We start from the raw sequence: 21,856 nt of genomic DNA, 5'->3' as shown, positions 1-21,856 counted from the left end.
AGCTGTTCGCATAGAAAAGTATGAATTCTCAGAAGTTGCCTCAGTGTATCGGTACTGTGGGTGTAACGGTACATTGATTTGTATTAATGTATTCACACAAAAGCTACGATATAGTTATTGAACATTGAATTTTATTTCAATAGCTTGTAATAAACTCAAAGACATTGGGAATTATTATTACAAATAAATTTAGTTAAGAAGATGTTAACCCTTTCTCTCACCTTTCTCTCTCTCTCTCTCTCACACACACACACACACACACACACTCACACACACCCTTTTTCTTTATTTTTACTATTTTCCACATTTTAGAATAATAGTATTTCATGAAAAAAATGAAATAACACAAATGGAATTATGCAGTGACTCAAAAAAGTGCTAAACAAATCAAAACTAATCTTTCATCTGAGATTCTTCAAAGTAGGCAAAAAAGTTTTTTTTAATTATTTTTGTTTTTTGGAAAGAAATTCATAGATGTCAAGTTCGCTATTTATGTTTGTCTAAGAAACAAATTTCAAGCATTTAAACACATGTTTTTAGATCAAACTATCTTTGAATGCATTTTCCCATTATCTTAATAAAGGAGTGCTCAAACTTTTGGCTGGTAGTGTACATCCAGAGTGTGAAAGCGTTGTGGTGTCTCTAAGCCTGGTTTATACTCAGAATAAGAGAGTGTTGGGGTGTAATACATATTTAAAATGTTAAACGTATTTGGTTTTCAGGTTTTCAGGTTTCAGGTAGGAGGTGCTGAAAGCAGCCCCCACTGAAGGACCAGGAGGCAAAGTGAGTTTTCAGAGCTTAGAGATGGGAACAGAGGATTATCATCAATCATAATGATAAATGTAAACTTTCAGTTCCTCTTTTTTCGCTGGGATATCTTCCGTGAGAATATTTATCTTCTTTTCTGCAAACACACTTCCTCTGGCAAAGGGCTCTACCCCTTAGCACCCTCTCACTGCATAAACCAGTGACAGAATGAGGGAACTGACATTTAAAAGCTGTTTACAGGACAGAAAAAGTTATAATAAACTGGCAAAAAAACAACGGAAGAGACATGAAAACTAAATACCTTAAAATGAATGTTAAATAAAATATAAATTTAAAATAAACCAGACCACTGCAGCACATACAAAATGGTCCACAACGTCCCCAAATTCTCCCGTGTCTCACCCTTCCTGATCTCCCTTCACTGGCTGCCAGTGACAGCTTGCATGCGCTTCAAATCGCTGGTATTAGCCTACCGAGCGGTGAGGGGAAAGGCCCGTCTTACCTGCAGTGGATTGCAGGGCCTCCACACCAGCCAGACCACTGTGCTCAGCTTCTTCAGGACACCTGGCTGCCCCTCCCTCTCGTAGCCTCGCATCCCGGTCACGCCCACCGTCTGTCCTGGCCCCTGCGTGTGGAACCAGCTTCCTGTTTCACTCAGAAGAGCTGAAACGCTGCCCATCTTTCAGCACAGACTGAAGACCCACCTCTTCAGGCTACACCTCAACCCCCTACCCAAGCGTGATCTTTTCTCTCTTATGTGCAATTATATTTGTGGAAGCATATTTCAGAGTATATGGATTACATTACATTATTGGCATTTAGCAGACGCTCTTACCCAGAGTGACTTACATCACTTACAATATTGTCCATTTATACAGCTGGATATTTACTGAGGCAATCGTGGGTTAAGTACCTTGCTCAAGGGTACAACAGCAGACCCCTAGCGGGGAATTGAACCGGCAACCTCTTGGTCAGGTCCTGCTCCTTAACCACTATACTACACTACTGAGTATATGGGTATATGCAGGTTTTCTTACATGTGGGTAGTATGTGTTAGTATTATATTTGGAATGACAGCGTCCTTTAAGGTGTACATGTTGTTTTGCACTTACATGTCACTCTGGGCACACATTGTGATCTCAGCTCTGCCGCTCCTTCCTGTGTGGTTAGTGGTGTCCTCTTTATGTAATTTTTTCATGCCGTTTTATTACATGTACTGTGTAAGTCACTCTGGATAAGAGCACCTGCTAAATGGCAATAATATAATGTACTTACATATTTTTTTAATTTCCAATCTTAACACACTAACAATCCCCCATAAGAGAAGCTTAACACACTAACCTATCGCTTCACTGAGCGACAGATCTGATCCTCTGAGCAGTCTGCCTCTCACCTGATTATCAGTGACCAGTAGTCTTGTATCACAGAGACGGAAAGCTGTTGAAACTCAGTCCTTAACCTTATTTTTCAAGTCAGTCACACAAACACTGATCGTTTCAGTTTGTGTTCACACTCTTGTTGAAAAACAAGAGTATGTATATATTTTTCTTTGGCTCATAACATGCATAATGTATCCATGTCATTGACCTCAGCACAAAGTATGGGAGGTAGGTCTATTGTACACCATGTGTCGCTCCATCTCCAGCGACATAGAGGAAAGGTGTTATGTATTGAGATAAATGTTGCTCTATTTGGATGGCGACCAGTAGATGGCACCCCAAAATCGATGAGTTATGCACCATGTTGAGTTCTTGAGTAGTAGTAAAAGAAGAAGTGAGTGAATCAGCCATATGTGTGTCTCTCCATGTGAAATTGTTTGCACATATACATTAGCGAGAAATATAACAAAAGGAGCACACTTCACCTTAGGGATGCAGCATGAACCGCAGGTGCATGAAGTATCTTTGGCTCAAGGTCAATCATTACAACATCAGCGCCCCCTAGACCTGACTCCAGTTACTACATCTATGTATATCCAATACACAACAAATGCCAGTTAAACTGTTAGCTTTACCTGCTAGTTTGTACCTCCCCTGGCCAAACTTTGGAACTTTGTCATGTTGACTCTGTATGGTTTTTCACTTATGTTTATTGTGTGTATTGTACCTCACTTGTAAGTGGCTTGGATAAAAGCGTCTGCCAAATGAATGAATGTAAATGTAAACAACCTTAACACTTTCAACATCAGGATGTGTTTCTGTGTGGGTGTGTCCAGTTCTGTTTGCTGGTTATTTATCATTATCATTATTATTTACCAAAAAAAGGTAGAGAAGTGCAGTTTATTCAAATATATCAAGGTCAGAACCAGACAACAGCTGAAAGGAAACTGGGGAGAAAAAGTGAACACAGATATCATAATAAAATAATATTTTATATCTCATAATTAATACCTGCCCATGTCAGCATTGCATAAACATATAACTGAAGCTTTCTGGTTGAAAGGCTGTTCACTTCACACAGATCCTAATGAATCTGGACCTATGAAATATTCCATTTATATCACTCTGGGAATATCTGACTACCTGCCCCTGTTCTTTACCGTTACACATATAACTAAAGGTAACTAAAGGAGGAGTGCAGCTTGCATGTTGAAGGAACATGATCTGGGGCAAATCAGACTACGGTTTCCCCGTTACATTTACAAGAAAAAACAATACAGACATTATCAATGCATCAGAGGAGGAATCTGTTCCTTTCCTGACAAGCCCGACATTCGGCCACCATTACCGTTTTAGCTCAGCATGACATGAATAGCTCTTGTTTAATAGAACAAAAAAGTAACCCTGGACTTTATTAGTTATAAACCAGTTTGTGGTAGGACAGTCGTCCCCCTATTTTAAAATATCTGAAGGAGACACATACATCATTGCCTTCACTGCCATGAAGGGGAAGCAACAGATTAGGAGCTGTCATAAAGAAAACACAAGCAAAAATAATCAATTAATTTGATGTGATGTTGCAAACTCCTATGTAGATTTATCTAGAGTATTGGAATCTCTTGGGGAACTTTAAAAGTTCCTCTATCTGCATACTTGGAGGTGAAAGAGATGCCAGCAGGCCTGGTAAACTTGTTGCCAGGAAACTCCTGCAGGACGTCCAATCCTGGGTCTTGAGATGCCCAGTGCCAAGCTTGACCTCCAATGAGGAGGCCACCCCCTCCTCTCACGAAATCCAGCACCTCCTGAACCTGCTCGTCACTGTAAGCTTCACGGCAGAAGACCCCCACGGTTCCATCGTAGTTGGAGATGCTCTTGACCTTGAAGCCGCTCTTGGTCAGGTGATCAGCCAGGTAGGACATCCCAGACACGCCCACTGCGGCATGAGAGTGGGGTTTCAGCCACTCTATGGCGTTTTTAACAAACTGTCCAAATGCTGGTATTACGATTGCTCCTTGGATGTAGTCTTCATGAGCTGCGACGACCACCTTGCCCCGGCCGTAGCGGGAGGCAGCGAGGAGGACGTGCCCAGAGGGACTCACTGCCAGGGGGATGGCGTTCTCACCAGACAGCTGCAGCTGGCAGGGCTGAGCTCCCTGTGGAAATGGGAACTCTCCAATGCCCCTCAGCAGGGCTTTGTAGCTGCCCACACGACTCTCTACAGCTGTTGAGGGGGAGATTTTGCTTTTGATTTACTGTGCTCATTTCTTTTTCAGTTGTGCAGGTCACATCATTTCCACGAAGCCCTGTCTTTATCAGATCCAGAATTCACACAGGCTGCTCAGCAGGTCTGACAGGAGAATTACTATAGCTACACAACAGCAGTGGTCTCTCTGCTGACTAAATATAAAGGTCTTAACTGCATTTGAATAAGACAGTGGCAGGTAAATTGGGGTTACAGTTGGTAAATCAGTTTCTGGAATACCAAACTCCTGGTCTGACCCTGCAGACAGAGATTCACCCCCTAAGCTTGGACCCCCATAATAGGGTGAAGTAATATCTTAATATTATGAAATATTAAGGTACTGTTAATATTTTTCTGCACACTCCACAGACAGGATATAGCGAAGCCTCTTCAATGCTGAGTGAGTCAGATAAATCTCTCTGACTGTTGAAATGAAATCCCCTTTTTAAATACACCAGGTTTTGGTGCTAATTTGAAGCTCCACTCACTAGCCAGATTGTAGCGGTGGCTTCCCCCATACTGCAGATAGCCAGGCATACAAAAGGGGGCAGCCTGATGGAGTCCATCGAGCGAGGCCCTGTCACCCTGTCCTACTGCTGCCTGCACTGAATAAACCCGGCCCCACCCCCCTCTGCCCCTCTCCCTACCCCCCTCTGCCCCACCCCCCTCTCCCTACCCCCCTCTGCCCCTCTCTCTACCCCCCTCTGCCCCTCTGCCCCTCTCCCTACCCCCCTCTCCCCTCTCCCCTCTCCCTACCCCCCTCTGCCCCACCCCCTTCTCCCTACCCCCCTCTGCCCCTCTCCCTACCCCCCTCTGCCCTACCCCCCTCTGCCCCTCTCCCTACCCCCCTCTGCCCCTCTCTCTACCCCCCTCTGCCCCTCTGCCCCTCTCCCTACCCCCCTCTCCCCTCTGCCCCTCTGCCCCACCCCCCTCCGCTCCTTTCTCCTACCCCTCTGTCCCCAACCATGCTACCTACCCCCAGGACTGCCACAGAACATGCAGCTACTGACACATCGCAACCCTGCTAAGCTCATCCACCCACCACAGCTTGTGAGTGACTGTCACAGGAGAGCTTCTGGAAACATCCGTCAGTCTCCCATAGGGCCTCATATCGGCTTCTGCCTCCCGCCTCTTTGCCTCCAGCTGCTCAGTCTCACAGGACCACAGATCTCCCCAGACCCCCCCCCCCCCAAACCTCTGGACAGGGCTGTGCTGCAGGACCCTCCCTGTTCCTCCCTCTCTCATGCCTTCCCCTATTTTCAACACTGTCAGGAGGAGCCGAGCGCACAGATCACTCAGAGACAAAGTCTTCTTTACTGCTTAATGCATTAGTGCACAAAGTATAGCAACTCAAAACTGAGCAACAAGCAAGTGAAAAGGCAGATCTTAAATAGCAGACAAAGCACGTGACAACACTAACTAAACACATTAACTGAATGTCAACACACAGGAAGTGAGGCCATCTGGTGGTAGTCCTGGGAAGCAGCAGGTGGAAACCCAGACAGGGTGTTACGAGGACACCTGTTGGTAAGCAGCCAAAAGCAGCCAAAAACGCTGACATTAGCTGTCGTTAGCCCAATCACTGTAAACTTTACATTGTTGTGCTCTATAGCCCTCCTGGTCCCTTAGGAAGCTTTCTGGATGAGTTGGACATTACACACACACACACACACACACACACACACACACACACACTCACACACACACACGCACACAGGTATTTCACAATAGGTATTTCAGGTCGTATATATCCAGGTGTATAATATTCTTCATGGTTTTTTACAAATATTCATTTTCATGCTGTAAACTCAATTTACTCACCTAGTTCTGAGATTATCTTCTGAAACCTGTCTTTGTCAATACTTAACTGGTCCCTCTGTTTTTTAAGGATGGTGTTAATGGTCTCTAACTGGTCTCTCTCTGCAGTGTAGTTGGCTGTAAGGAGTGACAGGGTCTCAGACAGTTCCCTGTGCTTCTCCATGGTTTCATTTACCACTCCATTATCTGCAGAGGAAGGGAAAACCATACTGCACTTTACTGAATCACACACACTGAGAGTATGAACTCACTCACTGACCCAATAACTGCAGACTAATAAGAAGCAGCACCTGCTAAACTCACAGTGGATACAGAGCAGCGTGATGGCGGTCAGTAGCAGAACACACAGCAGCCCCAGATACTCACAGTGGATACAGAGCAGCGTGATGGCGGTCAGTAGCAGAACACACAGCAGACCCAGATACTCACAGTGGATACAGAGCAGCGTGATGGCGGTCAGTAGCAGAACACACAGCAGACCCAGATACTCACAGTGGATACAGAGCAGCGTGATGGCGGTCAGTAGCAGAACACACAGCAGCCCCAGACACACTGCAGTCCATCTGTAGAGTTTCCTCCCTGCAGATTCAGATCCATACACACCTGCATTACCGAGGGTTGTGGAAGTGTAATAAATATGTAGAAACAGGCATCTCATGGCATTATAGACTGTGTGAAGTGAGTGTCTGTGGAAGAGGAACTGTCACTTAGCTGATAAGCAGATCCTGTTGCAATCTTCTTGTGTGAATTCTTGAGAAAGTTATGGTTTCACACAGAGGAATTTGATCTTTCCGTTAGTGATCATAAACATACTCACGTATTCCTGATAAAACTGTGCAAAATCTATCTGTAATCTATCTGTAATTCTATGTAATCTGTAAAATTTATGTAAAATCATGTATACATGTTTTTTGCTTCATCTTCAGTGCCACTGCATGATGTGCTCCAATAGTGTGTTTTGAATGTGTATGACCATATGTGCTCATACCTGAGTGCTGATATCCTGGGCTGCTCTTTGGGTTCTGATCTGCTGTGGTTTTGGACGCGCTGGGTTGGATAGTGTCTACATTGGCATAGATATCGTCACACATCTCCATGGTGCATATCCTGAATCTGTAGTCTGTGTGTCCTGTGCTGTGTCTCTGCTGTACTGCACTGTAGTGACAGAGTTTTAAACATGTTGGGAGGGGAAACAAGAAGTACCGCCCCTACTGGTTGTTTCCTTTCTAGGGATCCGCCTGCCACAAGGGCACCAGGACAAGGTGAGTGGGAGTGACACGCTCTTTATTTTACAAAAAAAATGCACACAAATTCATAACAGACGCTCATGATTCCCATCCGCAGCTGTTCTTCCCCACCCTGCTACCAACTCCTGTCCTCCCCTTCCCGGACCCAGATAGCAGGAGCGCAAACCCACACACACGAGGAACCCACGCACCACACACTAGCTTCCCGCACAGGTGCCCCACTGCAATACACTCTGATCTGTGATCCGCCCACCCGGGTATGGGGAGAGAAAGGACCACTCTTCCACACCAGCGGGGAAGTCCTACCCCCGTGGGTGAGGCTCCACACACGCACACCACGAAGACACACACAAAACGCAAAAGAAAAATAAGGGGGGACGCAGCTCAGCCAGCGCCACCGTGCGGGCCTCGCCTACGTCCCAAAATATATATTAAAAAAAAAAAAAAACACAAAAGACAAGCCCTCTCCGTCGCTCCCGCGAATGGGCTGGCGGCTCCCGCGGCGACCACGTCGTCTTCTCGATGACCGCTCACACCAGCTCCGCGGGGCCCCGCTGCACGGCACATTATATAGTTACATTATTAGCATTTAGCAGACTCTCTTATCCAGAGCGATTTACAGTTAGCCATTTATAACAGCTGGATATTTTACTGAGGCAATTGTGGGTTAAGTACCTACAACTGCTGAAGGCCAAGAATTCAAGGTGGAATCGCCTGCCCTGTGGATTCCACCCATGTCTTCCCAGTTCTCCATGTCTGGTGACTTTTCTAGTGGTTACAGAAAAGAGCTGTTGATTTGTTAATGTCAAAAGGATAGTTACAAGGTGAAATTTGTGATTGGTAGGCAGCAGGACACCGCTACATTGGATCTCCCTCTATAATGCCATGAGATGCCAGTTTCTACATATTTATTACACTTCCACAACCCTCGGTAATGCAGGTGTGTATGGATCTGAGTCTGCAGGGAGGAAACTCTACAGATGGACTGCAGTGTGTCTGGGGCTGCTGTGTGTTCTGCTACTGACCGCCATCACGCTGCTCTGTATCCACTGTGAGTATCTGGGTCTGCTGTGTGTTCTGCTACTGACCGCCATCACGCTGCTCTGTATCCACTGTGAGTATCTGGGGCTGCTGTGTGTTCTGCTACTGACCGCCATCACGCTGCTCTGTATCCACTGTGAGTATCTGGGGCTGCTGTGTGTTCTGCTACTGACCGCCATCACGCTGCTCTGTATCCACTGTGAGTATCTGGGGCTGCTGTGTGTTCTGCTACTGACCGCCATCACGCTGCTCTGTATCCACTGTGAGTTTAGCAGGTGCTGCTTCTTATTAGTCTGCAGTTATTGGGTCAGTGAGTGAGCTCATGCTGTCAGTGTGTGTGATTCAGTAAAGTGCAGTATGGTTTTCCCTTCCTCTGCAGATAATGGAGTGGTAATCGAGAGAAACCAGTTAGAAGCCAATAACACCATCCTTTAAGCACAGAGAGACCAGATAGAGAGCCACTACACCATCCTTAAATCAGAGAGAGACCAGTTAGAGACCATTTTACATAAATTTTACAGATTATGGATAGATTTACAGATTACACATAAATTTTACACAACTTTATCAGGAATACGTGAACATGTTTATGATTACTAACAGAAAGATAGAATTACTCTGTGTGAAACCATAACTTTCTCAAGAATTCACACAAGAAGATTGCAACAGGATCTGTTTATCAGCTAAGTGACAGTTCCTCTTCCACACACACTCACTTCACACACAGTCATGAGAAACGGTCACTCACATGCTCTTACATGTTTTTGTTTGCTTCACTACATGTTCTGTTTTCATGCTTGCGTGTTGTTTATCAGATTTAAGTTACTCCACTCATACAGTGCATAGTTATACAGTATATGATCCTATGAGAAATAACCAGCCTCACAGCTCATAACAGGTTTTTGACACTAGACCAGTGTTTCTCAACCCTCTTTTACATTATTGGCATTTAGCAAACACTCTTATCCAGAGCGATTTACAGTGTTATCCATTTATAACAGCTGGATATTTTACTGAGGCAATCGTGGGTTAAGTACCTATGACTGCTGAAGGCCAAGATTTCAAGGTAGAATCGCCTGCCCTGTGGATTCCACCCATGTCTTCCCAGTTCTCCATGTCTGGTGACTTTTCTAGTGGTTACAGAAAAGAGCTGTTGATTTGTTAATGTCAAAAGGATAGTTACAAAGAGAAGTCTGTACAGGACACCGCTACATTGGATCTCCCTCTATAATGCCATGAGATTCCGGTTTCTACATATTTATTACACTTCCACAACCCTCGGTAATGCAGGTGTGTATGGATCTGAATCTGCAGGGAGGAAACTCTACAGATGGACTGCAGTGTGTCTGGGGCTGCTGTGTGTTCTGCTACTGACCGCCATCACGCTGCTCTGTATCCACTGTGAGTTTAGCAGGTTCTGCTTCTTATTAGTCTGCAGTTATTGGGTCAGTGAGTGAGCTCATGCTGTCAGTGTGTGTGATTCAGTAAAGTGCAGTATGGTTTTCCCTTCCTCTGCAGATAATGGAGTGGTAATCGAGAGAAACCAGTTAGAAGCCAATAACACCATCCTTTAAGCACAGAGAGACCAGGAACAGGTGAGAGAGAGAGAGAGAGGGGAGCTGACCTGGTGATCATTACCAGCAGAGAGGAGCAGGTGAGAGAGAGAGAGGAGCTGACCTGGTGATCATTACCAGCAGAGAGGAACAGGTGAGAGAGAGAGGAGCTGACCTGGTGATCATTACCAGCAGAGAGGAACAGGTGAGAGAGAGAGAGGAGCTGACCTGGTGATCATTACCAGCAGAGAGGAACAGGTGAGAGAGAGAGAGGGGAGCTGACCTGGTGATCATTACCAGCAGAGAGGAGCAGGTGAGAGAGAGAGAGAGGAGCTGACCTGGTGATCATTACCAGCAGAGAGGAGCAGGTGAGAGAGAGAGAGGAGCTGACCTGGTGATCATTACCAGCAGAGAGGAACAGGTAAGAGGTATTTTCTTATGAAAATACAGTAGCTACATTTATATTTATTCATTTTTCAGACACTTGTATCCTAAACTATAATGCATGTTCTCAAAACAGTTTATACAGCTATCTAAAGAGAATTTTCACTTTGCAAAGCCACCCAATTCCAAGGTGAAATGAGGTACTGTTTACTCTTTAAAAAATCTGAGGGGACGGAGGGAGGTAAAGGAGAGCAATAGGAAGTGATTCAAACACAGAGTAGCTGACAGAGAGAGGGAAGAAGACACATGAGACATGACAAGAGAAACGTTATTTCTGCTGGTTGTTGAGGTGCTGAAACTTTATTCTGTGTTCTCCTTCAGGAATTCATCAAAGGAATCAAGAAACATGCCTGGATCGGTCTGACTGACAGCAATACAGAGGGAACCTGGAAGTGGGTGGACGGCACAAGACTGACCACAGAGTAAGAGCAGAATCAACACTGTTACAGAGAGGTAGTGATCACCGTATCAGAGCAGAATCAACACTGTTACAGAGAGGTAGTGATCAGTGTATAAGAGCAGATTCAACACTGTTACAGAAAGGTAGTGATCACCGTATCAGAGCAGATTCAACACTGTTACAGAGAGGTAGTGATCACCGTATCAGAGCAGATTCAACACTGTTACAGAGTGAGAGACTGACCACAGAGTAAGAGCAGAATCAACACTGTTACAGAGAGGTAGTGATCACTGTATCAGAGCAGATTCAACACTGTTAATGAGAGGTAGTGATCACCGTATCAGAGCAGATTCAACACTGTTAATGAGAGGTAGTGATCAGTGTATAAGAGCAGATTCAACACTGTTACAGAGAGGTAGTGATCACCGTATCAGAGCAGATTCAACACTGTTAATGAGAGGTAGTGATCAGTGTATAAGAGCAGATTCAACACTGTTACAGAGAGGTAGTGATCACCGTATCAGAGCAGATTCAACACTGTTACAGAGAGGTAGTGATCAGTGTATAAGAGCAGATTCAACACTGTTACAGAAAGGTAGTGATCACCGTATCAGAGCAGATTCAACACTGTTAATGAGAGGTAGTGATCAGTGTATAAGAGCAGATTCAACACTGTTACAGAGTGAGAGACTGACCACAGAGTAAGAGCAGAATCAACACTGTTACAGAGAGGTAGTGATCACTGTATCAGAGCAGATTCAACACTGTTAATGAGAGGTAGTGATCACCGTACCAGAGCAGACTCAACACTGTTACAGAGGTAGTGATCACCGTACCAGAGCAGACTCAACACTGTTACAGAGAGGTAGTGATCACCGTATCAGAGCAGACTCAACACTGTTACAGAGAGGTAGTGATCACCGTATAAGAGCAGACTCAACACTGTTACAGAGAGGCAGTGATCACCGTATCAGAGCAGTAGCTGTTTCTCTCCTCAGTGTGTCCTTACTTCCTTCTCTCTGTCCCTCCTGATGAAGGTGCATGTGTCTCATTCTCTGTGCTGCTGCTGCTTTCAGGTACTGGATGAGTGGAGAGCCTAATAACTCTGGAGATGAGGACTGTGTGGTAAACTACCCTGAATATGACCCCCAGAAACACTGGAATGATGTGAAGTGCTCTCATGAGAATAACTGGATCTGTGAGAGACCTGGCTGTTACTAACACACACACTGACACAACATGCTTCCCAAAATATCCACACGTACATAGACAGGAAACCTGGCTGTTACTAACAGACATGCATACATTCACAAATATATCCACATGTACATAGACAGGAAACCCGGCTGTTACTAACAGACATGCATACATTCACAAATATATCCACATGTACATAGACAGGAAACCTTTTGTATTCCCATACTGGCCATTCAGTTTTGTAAATGAACGTGTCACACACGCACACACACATATCGACACACGCCTATTGACACACTGCCAAACATTGTTAGATACAAGCACACTTAAAAAAGCGAACTTCTGAAAAAAGTAATTTGTAGGAGAAAATAGGGGCCTGACATAACTGTTGTTTTGAAGAAAACTCAAAAATCTCAAAAACTCAAAAACTAAGCGTACAGCAGAGCCTTTCTCCTCTCACAGCTGAACCTCACTGCAGAATCAGCCCAGGAGCCTTTCATCTTAAACGCTGAGCTTCAGGGCATATTTGGTGTTACGTTTTACATCATAAACATGAGCTGTGAAGTGTTTGCATCTTCTTCGTCCCATGCTCCTCTTCCTCGGTTTCTGAAGGAACACACAACAGCGCTGTGTCCCTGCTCCCGTGCTCGACGCTGGCCTCTCTCCACATACAGCGCTGAACACCTTCTCCAAGCCTCTCCCGTTCCGCAGCTTCATTTAAAACAAGCCTTTTTAATCACTGTTCTCGTATCAATCACTTTCTCGCGTGTAGATTTGATAATATTTAAAAATATACTTGGACACAAAATCTTTGATTGCGTTTTCCTTTTCATGTCACTACTGTACTGCTTTCGCTGCTGGCCTCCCGGTGTACGTCATCCGACCGCTGCAGCTAATCCAGAACGCAGCAGCTCGACTGACGTTCAACCTCCCCAAACAGGCCCATGTGACACCTCTCTCCGAGTCCCTCCACTGGCTACCAGTTGCAGTGAGGATCAAGTTCAAGACCTTGCTACTAACCTTTAACGGACTTAATGGATCAGCCCCCCGATACATACAGGACATGATCAAGGTCAACAAGCCAGTAAGAGAGCTGAGCTCTGCTACCTCAGTTCACCTCTGTGTCCCGAAATACAAGGGCAGCATCTCCCGAACCCGCCTCTTCCCAGTACTGGACGGGTGGAATGAGCTTCCTGCTGAGATTCGTACAACAGACTCCCCGAGCGCCTTCAAGAAAAAAAACTTAAAACTCATCTTTCCAAGCTGTATCTGTAGCCTACCTTCCTCCCTATCTATATCTATCCTATCGATAGCTGTTTTCATTTAAAAAATCTCTACACTAGTTTAGCACTAAACTCATATCTTACTGATCTCTTGTAATACTGTACTGCTCTTAGCATGGTGATGCACTTATTTGGAAGTCGCTGCTAAATGATGTAATGTGATATAATGTAATGGAAAAATGTCATTGGTCAAACCTGTTTGCTAATAAATGTTTAGCAAAAATGTTAATTCTCAAAGTCTGAGTTTGTGTGCGTTCATTTCAAAACACAAAATCATGGTGACAGACACTTTTGGGAGTTAAATATTGACATAATTTATAAAAGAGCAATGCAAGCATTTTGCTGCAAATATGAATGCACTGTTCACAAGAACACTGACAGCATATACACACACACACACTCTCTCTCCCTCTCTTTCTCTCTAACTTTGATTAACAAGGGGCTTTGAATAGGTAAAGAAAAATTGAGGAATTCAAAAGGAAGGAAAAAAAAGCCCAAAACACTGACACTGAAGCGATCATCTCCAATTATGTTCAATTTATTGAATCAACGTGATAAAATTCCACAGGCACGATTCTGCGGCGTAAAAAGTGGAAAACGAACACAAAGGAGAGAGCATTGCTACGACACAGAAACGCCTCAGTCTCATTCTCAGGTGGAAATGTGCTCAGCCCTCACCACTGAACATCACCCTGGATACCACTGCAGTTCAAATCAAAAACAAAGGCAGAAACACAGCTCTGAATGAACAAAAATGTTTATTACACATGTCACATATCTATTCCTTCAAAAAGAACTGACTGTTTTGAAAAATTGTAAAATATTTCTCTATGAAGTGGAGGACTTCTTTGTACAGGCGCTGAGGCGCGGGCTCATTTATGGGTGTTCACCATCTCCTCTAGCTTGGCCTGATTCGAGCCGGAGAAATCGTCCACCTGGAGTGGAAACAAGGAAGGAAGCATGGCCTCAGTCTGAGCACCAGGGCACCCCTGCACCCCCAACCCAAACCCTGCGCCCCCAACCCAAACCCTGCGCCCCCAACCCAAACCCTGCGCCCTCAACCCAAACCCTGCGCCCTGCTCACCCAACCCCCCAACCCAAACCCCACGCCCCATGCCCCCAACCCAAACCCTGCGCCCCCAACCCAAACCCTGCACCCCCAACCCTGCACCCCCCCAACCCAAACCCTGCACCCCCAACCCTGCACCCCCCAACCCAAACCCTGCGCCCCCAACCCAAACCCTGCGCCCCCAACCCAAACCCTGCACCCCCAACCCAAACCCCTCAACCCAAACCCTGCACCCCCAACCCAAACCCTGCGCCCTCAACCCAAACCCTGCACCCCCAACCCAAACCCCCCCAACCCAAACCCTGCACCCCCAACCCAAACCCCCCAACTCAAACCCCCCAACCCAAACCCTGCGCCCTCAACCCAAACCCTGCGCCCTGCTCCCCCAACCCCGCAACCCAAACCCTGCGCCCCCAACCCAAACCCTGCACCCCCAACCCAAACCCTGCACCCCCAACCCAAACCCTGCGCCCCCAACCCAAACCCTGCACCCTGCTCCCCCAACCCCCCAACCCAAACCCCACACCCCATGCCCCCAACCACACCACACACCCTGCACCCCCATCCCAAACCCAGAACCCCCTACCCAAACCCCATACGGAATATTCAAAAAGCAGCTTGATATTCAATACCTTTGACACATCAATCCCAGTACTTACTTAGTAACATTGAAGTATAAAACATTTAACTTCATGTTAATATTAATAATTGTTTATAATTGTTGATAATTGTCAGCTGTAGTTGTAATTGACTTCGTGTTTGCAGCGACCAGTTTCGTTCTATTGTGGTGTTAATCATCGATTAGTATCACCTGTGCTCAGCTGTAACCAACTGTTTGTACTTTGTTCGTTTGATCAAGCTAATTAGCATCACAGGTATTTAGTTAACACAGAGGCTGCCGGTACGGCCTCGTCGCCATTTCCTCACCAATTTTGCCAGCAGTTCTTCCAGCGTTTTTTCTGCTCTCCTCTCCTCTCCATCACCAGACCCCTCAGTCATCATGTGCCGCCTTCCTATCCTCATCCACTTTTCCTCTCGTTCCAGGAGATACAACTTCCGCAAACCTGACTAACCTGGTTTACCTGGTTACCCTGACGCTCATTGCGCCGTTTGAAGGTGTATCGTATTAGTTGCCCTATAGGCTGTAATTGTAAAAATCTAATAGTACTGTGTCCTCAAACAGACCTTGCTCTCAGCTGAGAACTGTCTCATTGTGGAGCTGTGCACATCCTGTCCCCGTACTGTCGATATACCTGCTGTGTGCACTTTTGTAAGTCGCTTTGGATAAAAGCGTCTGCTAAATAAATAAATGTAAATGTAAATATATGGTCATTTAAAATTTAAATTAAAACACAAGAGTAAAAAAGAATCATGGAATGCCAATACATTCCCTGTTATTCAACACCTGTGCAGCAAACTGCAGCTTTACCAGCTCCAGTGTTTCAGGGTTTAGTAGAGACTGTGCAAAGTTCCTGTCGAGGGAAGGTGACCCCAACTTCACCTTGTACTGAGGACAGAACTCCCTCACTACCTGAGAACCTCACCAGAGACTTACAATGGAAAAGTATTCCACCTTCTTTCATTAAAACGCATCAATAAAGTCTTGCTCACGGATTGGAACAGTGTCACAAATAGGGATGCAACAAATAATCGACGTAGTCGATTACCAAAAAATCGATGACCAAATTAGTTGCCAACCAATTTAATTGTCGATTAGTTGGTGACATCTTCGGGTGCGTTTTCCGTGCTGACTCAGAATGCTCAGATATATAGCCTAAGCTACGTGGCTTTACTGGAGTGAACAATACAGATGGCAACACCTTCACGACCAAAGATCTCAAAAGTGCGGCAGCATTTCACTCTTAACCCTTTCTCGCGTAACTTATTTTTTATGCTCTGTAGCACTCATGTTATGCTACATAGTTTATGTTAATTGGCGTTATTAAGCTTCTCATAGTTTTCAGTTAGCATTTGCTATATATAAATTTTTCAAATGTAGTTTACTAATCGCACCAGTTTTAGCATATGTACTAAACAACTAATCACACCAGTGTGACCGTATGCGCGAAAGGGTTAACTCTACCAAGAAGGTTGTGAACTGCAACATTTGCAAACCTGACCTTGCCTGGCATGGGAGCACATCAGTTATGCTCGAGCACGTTGGCTCTCTGGATGATGAAGACTCGTCTCGTTAAGTTAGTTAGCTAGCTAGCATAGCCAATGTTAATGTTAAGGCGAGAGATAAATAAGAACCATTGTGATTGTGTGCTTTATAATCCAAAGTCGATTATTCGTTTCAATAATCGATTGATTATTCGACTATCAAAAGTCATTAGTTGCAGCCCTAGTCACAAAGTGTAAGAAATCTTCATGTTTGCAACCATTTGCCTCATTTCATAAAGACCAGACGGAGAGTGGTGTACCTTTTTGCCGTTTTTGTAGAAGTGGAATGTAGGCATGCACTTGATGTCACAGAAGCTGGCCACATCCTGGAGAGAGAGAGTCTGTTAGCCCGGAGATGTGGTGTTGGGTTGGTGCTCTGCTACAGCAGAAGCTGGCAAACTCACAGAGAAGAAGGGGCTGGTATTAACACCCATTACAGACTTACAGAGAAGAGGAGGCTGGTGTGAGGAAAGGTTAAAGAAACAAACTGAAATAACTGGTGAAGTGTGTGAGTCTGTGGTGCACCAAGCACCTGCTGTGCTGACCTCATTTAGTTCTTCTTGTGGTTGCTACAGTTTAACATTATCAAACTACACACTCCTGCCAGACCACTCTACTCCACAAACCTCTGACCCTTTCAGAGAGGGAAGGCAAGGTGACCAATCTTCTCAGTCAGATCTGTTCTCTACTCTGCCCCCCAGTGGTAGAATGAGCTCCCCACAGCAGACAGAACTGCGCATCAGTGCTACAAAAGCAGTCATTTGTCAGTCAGAATGACTGTGGCAAGTAGAACTCTTAGTGAAGTGCACTTTCAGGAGGGTATCTTACCTGTGCATCGTCCACGTCGACCTTCAGAAACACCACATTTTTATTGTCTGGGTTTTCAGAGAGCGCCTGAAAAGAGGGGGAGCAGGATCAGCTGATTCAGAGACGGAAACGGGGAGACGGGGAGACGGAGAGGGAGGGGGGGGGGGGGGGGCAGCAAGAGGGAAGCAGGGGTCCAGGCTCTGAGCGGTACTCTGCGGTCAGGAGGACCCCAACATGGCTGTTCCAAAGCAATCAGCATGGCAGGTGTGGCTGCTCTGTATCACTTTCAAACAGCCACTCCGGGACTCGGTGGACCGTGTACATCACGCTCACTCATTACCACACACAACAGGGTTTTCACCCACAAGAAGCTCCTCCAGGGTTGCTGGGCAACAGAACACAGCGCATCCCATTGGAGGATGAGGACAGAGAGCTGCAGCTGCGGGACCGTCTCCCTGGCAACACTCACTCTTTCATCACCTCAAACACCAAAAACAGGCCTGGGGGCCATGAGTGGCCATGACCACACAAGCCACACTACGCTACGCTTTCCTGACAGGGCAGTCCGGTTAAAATGCTTCACAGCTCCATCTTTACACCTGCTTCCTCAGCAGGCTCTGCCCGACACCTGCTGGCAAACATCACCAATCAAAACCGTTCCTGCTCACCACTGTTACTGGCTGTCATTCTATGCTTTGCTATTACTCTTACCAGCCAGTCACAGAAAGCCCCAAACACATAACACATGCACAGAACAGCCAGTGAGAGATTGCCCATCAGGTCAAACTCAAAAACCAACAGTAACCATTTTAGCATAAACATAAAAAAGACCTAATTATACACTTAACTTTATTAATGTCTTGCTACATATAGCTACCCATAATGCCCAGTGCATCCTGTGTGGCTGAAATGTGTTCTAGGAAAGGCAGCAGAGAGCGCGTGAATGAGCACAGGATGCAGTGCATTCTGGGTAATGAGTACTCACTTTGTAGAAGGGGGCGATGCTCTGGCAGGGCCCGCACCATGTTGCTGTGAAGTCCACCACCACCAGCTTATCGCCGGCGTCCGACAGCGCCTTGTCAAACGCCTCCTGGGGACCACAGAGAAAGCAGGAATTTAAAAATCAAACTGTACTCAAACACATCTCAGACACTGACCAATCACAACTTAACTCACAAGTCACGGCCAGCCAGTTCCCTTAGTCCCCCCCCACCACTAATCAAGAGCTAGACTGACATGAAATCAAAAGGGGTGACCCAAACTCTTCAAGAAACAAACAGGAAGACAATCTGTGAAAGAACTGCCAATATTTCTTCCCAACCTGATTAACTGCTGAGAACTTTCTTGAAGAGGAGCAGTTTCAGGGGTTTGCACGTCTGCCCCAAAAGGAGTTTGACTGTTGGTCATTCCTGTTAGCCAAATGTTCTGAAGATATTTTTCCCTGAATGACATCAGTTTTATAAGCCAAATCTAAGCCTGAATCTGGGCTATCACTGCTGCCGCAAATGTTTAACCCAACTCTACCTCATCACCGCAACATCCTCCTTTTGACTAATAAAATCGTAAAGACCAATTAGCCAGTGTGAAAAACCCACCTCCTTAATCAGGCGCGTCCCCGGGTTTCGGGTGCTGTATGATTTAAAAGCAAAGTAACGCGATACCCCCTGATCGTCGTTAAACAGAGAGTCACCGGAGCTGCGGCGAACGCACAGCGGAACGAAGACCCGACGCGGAAGAATGAGCTGTAATTACATCCCACGGAAGGTTTGTTGTCACGCAACGCGAGGAGTTCAGCATCTCCACAAAGGCAGTAATCTTTGGCACATGACCCCGTGAATCACGCAGCCCAACCCTGCTAGCAGTCTGCATGAGTGGTTTGGCTTTAGTACACATGACTTTTCTTCCACCGAAAATATGTCTCGTATTTCAATATTTACAAGAATCAAATGTGTGAAGCATCCGCCACGTGATCTGTTCCAACACTGGACACAATGTGATTTTTCATCGTTCTCGGATGTTCTCTGCAACAGTTTCCATTTAAAGTTGAGGCTGACTTCGCGGTCCCGATCAAACACACGCGTCCAGGCGGCGCTTTGCGGTGCCACACCGCGCTGCGCGAACGCGCTGCGTGACCGAGGAGCCGCACCGCGTCGCCGCCGCGAATCATGAGCGTTTCGCTAACACAAGTTCAGGGGTTCATCTGATGTATTGCCATGCAGGTAAAATTTGAATAACACGCACAAAGAATTCGTGGATTTAAAACGGGCGATTCAGTCTGCTGTAGATACTGTCGGCATGTTAGCAACCGCAGCAGCTGTTTTGCTACATTTTGTAGTAGCCTAATTTGCACTTGGAATTGCAGAACCGCAAAGATGGCGATTTCGGTTTTCTGAGGCAAATCGGCGCACGGGCGCTGGGGCAGGATTACATACCCCATACCCCTCTGTCACGCGACCCACGCCGCAATCGCACCCGCTAAATATAACCGTGTGGGTCAGAGAGCTCTCTTATGCCTTAAATGTGTAAGATTATATAAATTATCTTAACTCAACGAACACGCTAGCTCGTTAGCTAGCTAACTAAATAGCGTCTGGGCACTTGCTTAACTAGACTCTATGGTCACAAATACTGCTTTGAATTAACGGTCCGCTGCAATATTTGATATTTGCTTACCTTATCCTCGATTACGATGATCATTCTGATTACGGATAACTATAAACTGGGAGTAAAAATGCCCCGTTACTTTATATTTACGTTTGTTAGGTCCTCCTGTTTTGCCTGTGCAGTGTGGTCCACGCAAAGTGAATTTTTTCCAGAAGGCGTTTATATAAGGCGGTCAGAAGCCCTGCCCACACTCGGAGCGTACGCGCCATGCGGGAATACCTCTCAGCGTGAGCCTGAGACGCCTCGCACGGCGGAAATATGCATCTTTCTCTGATGGCGGTTAGGGTTTGCCTTGTCTTGAGCACAGTTAAGGTTGGAAAAAGGGGGAAGTTACTGTCTTCGTTCACTAAATATTTTTGCATTATATAGGCAAGGTTTAGATCAACAAATATTGCTTAAAAATAAGTCATTGAAAATTAATGCTGGACTTTTGAGTATAAAGGCATACCTTAATATCTATGAGTGGAAGTATCTTTGCTGATTTTGAAGTTATTATTATTATATATAGAACAAAAACGCCCGTGTTTAATCACACGTGCTGGAAAATCACAAACGCACTTGCCCCCGAGTCACAATGACTTAACAAAATTTAGGGCGCCTGCCAATCAGAAGCCGCGCATGGTGTGCGCAACGCCAAAGTCGTGTGCTGATTGGCCGCTTTCGGACTTCACGCGCCACTGTGCGGAACCGACCGCTGCACTTTCGCCGCGTGCTCATCGCGCATTCGCCTCTGATTGGTCCATCCGTACCAGCTGACACCCCTGCGCCAGCCGTAGATATGGGGCTTTGCGTAAACGCGGAAGAGCAACGCTTATGGCAAGCCGTCTTAGCATTTAAAAGAACCGCACTCCTATCTGTAATTGCATTTTAGATATCCACAATAGCATTTCACCTATCTGTAATTACATTTTTGACATCCATGATAGCATTTCTCTTGGGAATGGGAATTAAAGAGATCCACAATAACATTCTTACTTGTAGAAATTGTTGAAATTCTACTACAACTTTGATTGTACTAGTCAAAACTAAATTAAAAATCCTTAAAAACTAAGGAGTTTGTTTTAACATTTAATAGCTAGACTGGATATGTATTGCAAATATCCGTAATCCTTACTAGGAAAAACTCCCATTGCAGATATCTACAATCCAATTGTTACTAATCATAACTGGTGTAACGGACCGAAGCTGATCAGTGATCCGTACGGATCCTGGGAGTTTGGGAGTTTTTCCTAGTAAGAATTCTATTGCAGACATCCAGAATGTAGAAAGAATGACGATGTGGACATCTGAAATTGAAAGCCCAATAGAAATGAATGGCAAAAGTGGCGTCATTTGTCCTAGGAAGAATAACGTTGTGCCTATCTGAAATGACAGTTGTGGATAGGAAGAATGTTATTATGCCTATCTGAAATGTTCATTTGGACTAGGAAGAATTGAATTACGGATATTTGCAACACATATCCAGCCTAGCTATTAAATGTTAAAACGGCTTGCCATAAACGCTGAGGCCGAGTAACCAGTCTCGGTTGCTCATTTACGAACAGCCTATTTCCACGAGTTTTTTCTTTCTTTCTTGTAAACATCTAACCAATTGATTAGTGGAGGTCGAGCATCTATCTCGTTTATTGAAAATTATATTTTACTGTCTTCCCCATTCCGACAAAAAGCTTATTGCGCCACGGTGCCGTAAAGCACTGACCGCGGGTCACTTTGATTGCTCTTAACGCACGGGTTTGGGCGAGCACTGAGTTCAGGGAGATGATCCTGAAGCTGTGAGCAGA

At 45.5% G+C, this 21,856-nt stretch overlaps 2 protein-coding genes across 2 annotated transcripts; both read right to left on the bottom strand.

The window, feature by feature from the left end:
- Positions 1 to 3,748: 3,748 nt before the first annotated feature.
- On the bottom strand, positions 3,749 to 7,336 carry LOC118769550 (TRPM8 channel-associated factor homolog). The gene is made up of 4 exons (XM_036516679.1): positions 7,196 to 7,336; positions 6,700 to 6,786; positions 6,211 to 6,393; positions 3,749 to 4,368 (listed from the first exon to the last, which is right to left on the bottom strand). Exons 1-4 carry the CDS (start codon positions 7,302 to 7,304, stop codon positions 3,749 to 3,751), a joined length of 999 nt encoding a protein of 332 aa, XP_036372572.1. The 5' UTR covers positions 7,305 to 7,336.
- Positions 7,337 to 14,111: 6,775 nt separating this feature from the next.
- LOC118769587 (thioredoxin-like) lies at positions 14,112 to 20,223 on the bottom strand. Its single transcript, XM_036516750.1, has 5 exons — positions 20,085 to 20,223; positions 18,397 to 18,501; positions 17,433 to 17,498; positions 16,865 to 16,930; positions 14,112 to 14,307 (listed from the first exon to the last, which is right to left on the bottom strand). Exons 1-5 carry the CDS (start codon positions 20,106 to 20,108, stop codon positions 14,245 to 14,247), a joined length of 324 nt encoding a protein of 107 aa, XP_036372643.1. The 5' UTR covers positions 20,109 to 20,223; the 3' UTR covers positions 14,112 to 14,244.
- Positions 20,224 to 21,856: the final 1,633 nt, after the last annotated feature.

The sequence above is a fragment of the Megalops cyprinoides genome, chromosome 22, assembly GCF_013368585.1.
Source record: "Megalops cyprinoides isolate fMegCyp1 chromosome 22, fMegCyp1.pri, whole genome shotgun sequence".
In the NCBI taxonomy this organism is placed as follows: domain Eukaryota; kingdom Metazoa; phylum Chordata; class Actinopteri; order Elopiformes; family Megalopidae; genus Megalops; species Megalops cyprinoides.
Note: the sequence above shows the minus strand (reverse complement) of the source record. Positions and strands in the feature narration are given on the sequence as shown.

What these genes read in the sequence shown, in the direction of transcription:
- LOC118769587 (XM_036516750.1), bottom strand. Translation starts at nt 20,108, where the DNA reads ATGATCATCGTAATCGAGGATAAG. An exon ending in TCATCGTAATCGAGGATAAG is followed by an intron (nt 18,502 to 20,084) that starts GTAAGCAAATAT and finishes TGTGGTCCCCAG; the next exon opens with GAGGCGTTTGACAAGGCGCT. An exon ending in TCTACAAAAACGGCAAAAAG is followed by an intron (nt 14,308 to 16,864) that starts GTACACCACTCT and finishes TTTCCACTCCAG; the next exon opens with GTGGACGATTTCTCCGGCTC.
- LOC118769550 (XM_036516679.1), bottom strand. Translation starts at nt 7,304, where the DNA reads ATGGAGATGTGTGACGATATCTATGCCAATGTAGACACTATCCAACCC. An exon ending in CCCAGGATATCAGCACTCAG is followed by an intron (nt 6,787 to 7,195) that starts GTATGAGCACAT and finishes CTGAATCTGCAG; the next exon opens with GGAGGAAACTCTACAGATGG. An exon ending in CACGCTGCTCTGTATCCACT is followed by an intron (nt 6,394 to 6,699) that starts GTGAGTATCTGG and finishes CTTCCTCTGCAG; the next exon opens with ATAATGGAGTGGTAAATGAA.